At 47.7% G+C, this 8,286-nt stretch overlaps 1 protein-coding gene across 3 annotated transcripts; it reads left to right on the plus strand.

Annotated features, from left to right (window-relative positions):
• The first annotated feature begins 702 nt into the window (after positions 1–702).
• On the plus strand, positions 703–8,286 carry TSSC4 (tumor suppressing subtransferable candidate 4). 3 transcript variants are annotated; one of them, XM_059722588.1, is made up of 4 exons: positions 703–807; positions 3,309–3,435; positions 4,392–4,459; positions 6,158–8,286. In XM_059722588.1, the coding sequence occupies exon 4, from the start codon at positions 6,243–6,245 to the stop codon at positions 7,260–7,262; it is 1,020 nt and encodes a 339-aa protein (XP_059578571.1). In that variant the 5' UTR covers positions 703–807; positions 3,309–3,435; positions 4,392–4,459; positions 6,158–6,242; the 3' UTR covers positions 7,263–8,286. The 3 variants fall into 3 exon arrangements, with proteins under 3 accessions (XP_059578571.1, XP_014457713.2, XP_006279010.3); XM_014602227.3 differs by lacking the exon at positions 4,392–4,459; XM_006278948.4 differs by lacking the exons at positions 3,309–3,435; positions 4,392–4,459 and having other exon boundaries at positions 744–807.

Raw genomic sequence — 8,286 nt, forward strand, 5'->3', positions numbered from 1 at the left:
AAAAGCAAGAGGCATGTTGACATCTCCTTCATCTAGCAGAGAAAGCAGGTTGGGAGATCAAGTGTGGCTTGCCACAGAAAGCTCTTGCCCTGCTCCCAAGAGGGGGCCTGGATGACTACATGATCTCTGGGCAGCCCTCCATCCCTGCTTCTCTACGACTCTACACCCAGAGACGGCTCGTGCTAACCTCCCCTGCGGTTGCTAGTGCCTCACTTTCCTTCTCCCTCCGTAAGGGGCTGCTCTGATGCTCCTACCCCACACCCCTCACGAGGAACTAGGGAACGCTTGCACCGGGGACCACAAGGCTGCGGATTAGAATGCTACCCGCATCCCGACCTATCCCGCGGCGGTTTACAAAATACAAGCACCTAATTGGCTGCAGTCTACCTTCCACCGCCCCGCCCCACCCCACCCCATTGGTGTAACAGGGCGCGGCGACGAGAGCGGCTAACACCGCGGTGCATTATGGGGGCCGCAGTCCCTTCCGTGCGGGGTGGGGCGGGGGCAGGCTCGCCAAATGTCCCCCGAGAGTCCGTGGACTACAACTCCCAGCAGGCCAAGCGGAGGGACGAGCTGCCCTTGCCCTTTCCCCCCTGCCCTGCCCATCCTGCCGCTTGTCCCCATGGGAGCTGTGGTTCGGGGCGCCTGCCACTTCCCGCGCCTTGCTAGAGCTTCCGCGGGCGGAGCGGACTCGCTTTCCCAGCTTGCCCCGCGCGGACGGTGGCCGCCAAGGGCGCTGAGGGGCAGGGGCCGCCCCGGAAGGAACGCGACCGTGGCGCGGAGTGGTTGGGCTCGAGCTCCGCGGAGGTACGCGGGGCTGCCGTTGGGCTCGCGCGGGCGGGGGGCAGGCACCAGGGCACGGCCGTTGTCCACCCCCCGTTGTGCAAGGGGGCGGGGCGGGGCGATGCGGCGCGGAGCGGCCCGCGGAAGGGCAGATGCGGGGGCAGGGCAGCCCTGTGCGCGCGTGCGCAGTGTTGCGAGGTGCGCGATCATTAGCCTCTGCGTAGGATCATTGGAGCTCTCGTATGTTCAGTGGTAGTAAAAGTGCGCGAAATGTAGGGTAATTGTTGAGGCAGCAAATGCAAATCCGAAGTCGCTCTCAGGGAGTCTTAGATGACACCTGGGTTTGCTGTCAGCCCTAGCCTCCAAATAAAGAAATGCTTCGACTTGAAGTCCTTGCTGACTCACCGGCGACTTGCCGTGAGCAATAGGAAGTCGAGAAGAAGGCTTATTTGCATAGTTATTTGCATATTTTTGCAGCGGACAATAGTTTTTCAGCAAATACGATCGTTTTGAGCTTCCGATACAACAATTTCATATTTAAGACCTGGCGATGCTGTGTGCACAACAGCATCACCCTCCTTAGCCCACCTCCTCCTTGTGGCAGGGAGGGGTGGGCTGTGGGCCTCTCATGCCCAGGTGTGTGCACGTGTGTGCCTGGGTGCACAGGCAAGGGTGTGCATGGGCGTGTGGTTGTGAGAGACCCTGCGTGTCCGCCCAGCCCCTCCCCTCATTGCAGATGGGTCTCATTGCTGAGGGGGTCTGGGCACTTAGCTTCTTTGCACTTAGCCCAGTGGTTCCCAAACTGTGGGTCATTATGCCAGATGGGGTTGCGAAATCAGGGTTACGGGGGTGGGCGGCTCTGGGTTGGGAGTGAGGGGTCATGCTGAGCAAATGGGGCCATAAATGGGTTCATGCTGAGGAAAAGTTTGGGAAGTATCTCCAGAAAGCTTTACGTATCTCTGTTTCCCCTGGCATAATGAGGGCCAGGCAAGCACAGCAGCCGCCCCTAGCACTCGCTTTGTGGGGGTGGGGGGTTCCTCCTCCCTTCTTCCCAGCAAGGCAGAGCTGGGGAGCACTGTGCCCAGCAGTGTTTCAAGAGGGGGAGAAGGGTGGAGTGACGCCCCCTTCCCCTGGGAGGCTTCACCAAAGGGGGTTCAGCCCTGCCCGTGGGGCTAGGGGGTGAATGGGGCCCTGGGAGCTCATGCCCCTGCCCACAAATCGGTGGCAGCAGCGCAAGCTCCTGTTCCTAGGGGATGGGTAGCTGCCTCAAGTGAGGAGAGCCCCAGCACGTCATACTGCCCCCCATCTGCCCAGCAGTCAGCATCATTCTTCCCCCCCCCCCCCCCCCCCCCCCCCCTTAGGCCAAATGAGCGGCCTGTGGTCCATCCATGGGCTGGGTATCAGACCCAGCACGTGCAGTGCCTGCTTCGGCCAGTCTCGGACCTGCATTGCACACACTGCATGTGGTGTGGTCCTAGGACCAGCCATGCAACATAAGGTCCAAACCAGCCAGAGTGGGCATCAAATGTGGCATCAGATGTGGCACTCATCCCAGGCCCTGTGTTTGTGGCTGGTTCAGTGCTTGGTGTGTGTGGGTCAACTGCAAGTCCCAGGGGCAGCATGGGGGGTGGAAGGGGCAGCTGATGATACTTCACAGTCCATCTATGGCTCCCAGGCCATATCTTTGACACCCCATAATTAGTCCATAACAGTGATTCTCAAGCAGGGTGCTGCAGCATCCTGAGATGTTTTGAGAGTCCTTTGAGGGTGCCATGGGGTGCCACGCAATGGTAGCACTGTTAGGTGTGCAAACACAGTTCACAAGATAAACTTGAGGATTCCAATTTGAAACCTCCAACATTAAAAATGTTCTGACCTGTTGTGAAATTATTCTTTGCAGCTGAATAATTGCTCTTTGATCTTTCCTGTAGTCAAAACACAAGTGAAAGCTAAGAGCCAGAGTTTTCCAAGGGGAGAGGGGGGCGGGCCTTGGGCCTAACGAGGGATGCCTTGTGTCTAAGAAGGCGGAGAACTACTGGTCTCTAAGCTGCAACGCTACCCTGTGTTCTGGCTGCCAGTGTGGGAGAGCAGATTGTGTGTCCATCCCTGGCTGCAGGGTGGTACCTCTGCCAGGATCCTCCTCTCTATTATGCTGATAGTACCCATCTGATGTCCATGACTTCCTTCTAGGGTAGTCCTTTGCTCAGTGGACTATAGGCTTCCTATCTGCTGACTGGCAAGGGCTTACAGTAGTGTGTATTGCAAATGCCAGCGTGTGGTGAATTGGTCATTGTGTGTTCATTCTGGACACCAGAGTGGTTTTATTGTGGTGTGAATGCCAAGGTAAATTATTTCAGAATAAACCATGACTTGTGTTTGCATAGTTATATGGCCACCTTCACTAAGCTTTACAGTGTTAGCGTAGCTGTTGTCCAGTCTCTGCTCTTTCCCCTTCTGTACTCAGTATGGTGATAAAAGGCTCATTGCCCAAGTGTGGAGTGACTAACTCTTGGACCCCTGTGCAGGTCACAAGTGATCCAGCAGAACCCTGTTAGCTGAGACCAGGATGGAAGAGTCTGACGGGGACCTATCCATTCAGAGAGGTGCCGTCCTAGCTGAGTTGTACCATATTCGGATCACCACAACGAATTTGTGAGTCTGTCTGGGGAGTAGGGGTCACTGCTCGAGCACGATGTTCTCCAGAATTGAAAAGGTTCCCAGGGTCCCAACACAGGGTCCCAAAACAGGGACTGTTTTGTTACCAGTCCTGGAGTGTTAGGCAATTTAATTCACCAAAATGTAGTCAACTATCACCCTGGCATCAGTATGAAAGCAGGCTATATACAGGTAGACTTACTGCCACCCAGTCGGCCACCTGGTTCTGAGGGATTGTTGTTATTTTTACAAAAGCCGTTGATCCATATGCCATAGCTTTAAAGACAGAATGGGCAGGATTTCAGGGGCTCCTATGCTTTTTTCAGGACTTGAATGGAACCAGGTTTCAAAACCATCTATCAGCTTTCTTTGTGACAGATTGCCAAATTTCCCATTGAGGTCTTGTGGGGAAAAAAATCTATCACGCTATTCTGAAGACTAATCACTTACACCTTTTTATAATATCTGCTGCAAATTGGGAGTGTAGAATTACTTTGAAAATCCAGTCCTGTTCTGTCCTTCTGTCTCTTTCCTGCAATGTTCAGTGCTTGTGGTTATTATCCTTTATTAGTTATAATCAGTTACTCTTGGTAACCACAATGATGGTGAATTCCTGATCTCTTTTTACTTAGCAGAGTTTCATTCTTAATCATTTATAGTGTAAACCACAGAAAAAATAATACATTTGTGAATTCTCTTTCTTCCCCTCAAAGTTCATTCGAAGGGAAGTTAGCATTAATCTGCACACTGATATTAAGTGCTGAATGGATTCAGTGGTGTCTGTTTTAGCAGGATTTACAAAGTTCTTTTCTGAAATATCTGCATGGGGATGCCTCAAAAAATGTGCCAAGTTTGCCTGTTAAACTCAGGTTTACTTTAAATATATATATATATATATATATATATATCTATCTATCTTTATCTTTATCTTTATGCAGATGTTTGTTTTTCAGGGTTCAGGAGCTGAGATCCTTGGTGGCTTTAAATGATTCCCAGGAAAGAAAACTGATTCAGTCTGCTAGTGAGTGACTAGCAGACATTCCATGTCTATTTAATGTGGCCGTTAAGGAGAACTTATTTGAATAGTTTAGATTATTTTTTTCCTATTTTAAAATTCTTACAGTATATTGGAAATATTGCCCTGATTCTAGATATCTTTATTGCCTATGCCATTATGCATAGTATTTTATGAATATAGCCATTATGTTAGAAGGTAGCTTTACAAAAAGAGTATCTGAGTTGTGTATAGTCTTGAAACTCATAGTGATGCTAATATACAAATGAGAGCAAGCAAAAGGAGAATTTATGTTGCATCAGTTCTCCAGTATAGAGGGAAAAAATGTGTGTCAAATGGAAAAAGGATCATCAATAAAGGCTAGGAGTGATTCCATTTTTTATTTTGAAATAGAAATCAGCTGTGCCCTTTTGTTTGCCTATCTTTTAACACTGTTCTTCTTTGCTAGATTTCTGGTTCTGTCTATTTGGAGACAACTGGTTGGAGCACACAATGTGAGGCATGCCTGTGTAGCGAGGGATCTGGTTTCAATTTGTGCTCCTTCCTGCCCTATCTTTCCTACCTACAGAAGCTTTCTTTCTTTCCTCTTTGTATAGAAATCTCTTATCTCCATAACTCTCTTTCTCAAAGAGAGCTGAACTAAGGTACACTTAGCCACTAGCAGCTCTGTTTGCTCAGCGAGCAGGGGTGTTCAGATTAGAAGGCAGAAGAGTTTTGCACCTTATGCACTAACCAAAGCAGATATATAGCACAAGCTTTTATGGGCTGAAGCTCACTTCATCAGATGCTGTGCTAACCAAAGTAGTCCTAATTAACAGGGCCAGCTGCATCTCTGGCTTCAGATTAACCATCTTCACCCTGGCAGAGATCCTGCAAGCAAATGATAAGTGAATTTGGGGTTCAAACCTGTACTTCAACTCAGTAAGACATGATGTCATATCTAGGCCACTGACCTTGGTGTGTTGACAATGTCCTTATGATAAACAGTTCATTATCACCTGTCCTGTAGAATTTGGGGAACAAAAAGCATGCTGGTAGCTCAGGAATACAAGGGAGTGCCTGACAGAATGCTGCTAGGGCTTGGGACATGTTTCCATCCATTAATCCTATAGGATAAATATTGAGTGTGACCTTCAATTATTGCTGAAGGTAAACAAACCAATCTGGAGGAAGTGTTTAAGAATGTCATGTGATATTCAGGCTTTTTCAGAAGCAACATACCTCAGCATCAACTAATGAACAAGATCTGCAGTTTTTAAGCAAAACCAGCACACAGGTTAGAGGATTTCTAAGCAGCCCTGTATGCTGGAAAGTCAGTCTTCCCTGAGGATTAGTGCAGTAAAGAATATTTTTTAGTTTAAACAAGAATTGCTTAGGAGTCACTCAGGTCACGGAATGGGTACAGGTGCCTAAGGTTTCCAGTAGTAATGCATAGCATGGTCTGGAATGTCTATCACGTACAACATCAGTGGAAATAATGAGAGTCAATATGTTGGTTCAAATAGCATAATGGAGGCCAGGTTGCTTTTCAGCTCTAAGTGTAACGGGTAGTCCTTATACAGTGATTCTTCTCTGTTTCATTTTTTAGCACTATTTGGGTCAAGTGTATTCTTTGGGCTTGGACTGCTGCAATGGTAATGGGGATCTCTTGGGATTTGAGTCTTATTTTGCAGTTGAGTTTATATTTGTTCCTTCTTACGCTAGGCTTTAAACTCATTGGACATTTGGAAGGCCTTATTTGCTGCTGCTGAACCTAATCCAGAGACTGCAGTTGAGTGACGACTTGAAAATGGAAGATAAAGGTGCTGGCGAGCCCTTTATGGGTATAATTGCCAGTGAGGTTGCTGACTATGATGGCATTCAACCCTCAGACACAGTGTCACTCAGTGATTCAGACCCTGAAGACTTCGGTTTAGCAGATGAAGCTGAAGTTGATACAATATCTCCAGAGGAATCTCTGTCTTTGGATGACGTGGTTTGTGGCTCAGGTGAGAATCCTGAGTCTTTAAAGATCAACCTCAAATCGCCTGTCCAGCCATTCCACCTAAAAGGCATGAGCTCTACCTTCTCCATGCGCAGCCAGAGCATTTTTGACTGCTTGGAAGGAGCAGCCAAATTGGCAGCACCATCATTGGCTGAAGATAACATTATCGATGGGAGGTTTAAACGCCCCCTACCCCCAGCCACTCTCCCTAGTAAGATGGTACCCGAAAGCTTTGGAAGGCAAGGCAAACCACCTCCGACTACTAAAAGCTCTCCATCAGTCCCCGACTATGTGACACACCCAGAACGCTGGACCAAGTACAGCCTGGAGGGAGTCTCAGAGTCGAGTGATAAAACCAACAGGGAGGTAGCTATGGAGTTTCTAGGGGGCTTGAAGAAGAAAGGAGGGGAACACAGCTCATCTGCCCAAGATGGCTATATCCCATATTTCAACCAGGACCCCTCCAGTTGTGGTGCTGGAAGAATTGTCTTTATGAAACCTACAAAGATGGGCATAGATAGTTTGGGAAGGAAAAGATCAGCAGGGGATGATGATAAGAAATCCTTGAACACAAAGCAAAGCTTGAAAAGGAAATCTCCCAAGAGGGCTGGTGATCTGAAGGTAGAGGATAAGGTTGAGCTGGGGCATGTAGGCTGTGGAGAGAAAAAGGCAGAGGAGGGATGCTTGAACTTGAAGGACCTGTGCAAAAAAGGAGATCCTGGCACTGGAGAAGAGGCTGTGGGGGGAACGGTAGGATTCCACAGTAGTAAAAAAAGGAATAGGAAGGTTTTCCGACCTAAAGTAGAACATGAAGAGGAGGACTGAGAGTCCTGAAACGGAAATAAAGAATATCCATATAAAGAGTTTAGTGTTGTTCTAGGAGACCACCTTTTGAAAATTGTTCTTTTCTTTCTCAGCCTAGCTTTTATCAGAACAGGAAATGGTAAGCTTTTATCTAGCATCTGTTCCATGGTTTCCAAGTATTTGGGAGTTTTTCAGAAATGAAGCTACAAAAAAACCATTCCTGGCTTGGCTCTGGCACATTTTAGGCAGTATCCGGTGGGGAAGTAATAGAGTGCTTTGTGTTCGTGAGGAAGCCATCTTGGCTGTCCCTGGTGCAACGACAAGGTCTTGACCACAAGGACAAGGTACCTTAACGTAAGGGTCCAAGTGTGAAAACAAGAAACTCCTGTTTTCCCTTCCTACCAAAAATATGTAGAAATAACTTACCAGTGCTATAGATTTAAAATGAACTCACAATGTGGAGTTACAAAGAACTGAAGAAACCTTAAGGCCTCACTGAACTGAGTTGATGGCATGACCTGCCTCCAGAGAGGGAAACACTCTCCCAACTTGTATGTCCTTTAGACTGGGTCATGGGCTCAATCATACCTCCTACAGTGCCACTAAAAATAAAAGCACAATAAGTAACTAACCATGGGCTGTGCAAACTAAACATTGTTACAGTGGTCTGACTATTATTTTCTTTCTAATGTATTTTATTGGATGCATATTGTTTTATCAAAGAAATATAAGGTGTGTTAAGCATCCCTAGAAATATTCTAGTGAAGATATCCCTGAGGAGTGGCCTCAACTGACTTTTAGCATGCGTGAGCGTACAAGTACAATGTATGACAGTTTTCTGATGGGTCAAGCAGCTAGCAGCTCTGGCTGTGGATGTGATGTGATGTGCTGATGTCTCAGCTATAGGTATGAAACTGTTCTGTGAGGTACAGTGTTTCCATTTGGACTTGAAGCAGACTCCCTGGAAAGGAAAGCCTTGTATTAGAGCGAGATCAGTAAGAGATCCTTTTTGTATTTTGAATGTCATTAAAAACATTTAGTCATA

The sequence above is a fragment of the Alligator mississippiensis genome, chromosome 2, assembly GCF_030867095.1.
Source record: "Alligator mississippiensis isolate rAllMis1 chromosome 2, rAllMis1, whole genome shotgun sequence".
Taxonomy (NCBI): domain Eukaryota; kingdom Metazoa; phylum Chordata; order Crocodylia; family Alligatoridae; genus Alligator; species Alligator mississippiensis.

Bases quoted from the DNA above. Each gene is read 5' to 3' on its own strand.
- TSSC4 (XM_059722588.1), top strand. From the start codon at position 6,243: ATGGAAGATAAAGGTGCTGGCGAGCCCTTTATGGGTATAATTGCCAGT.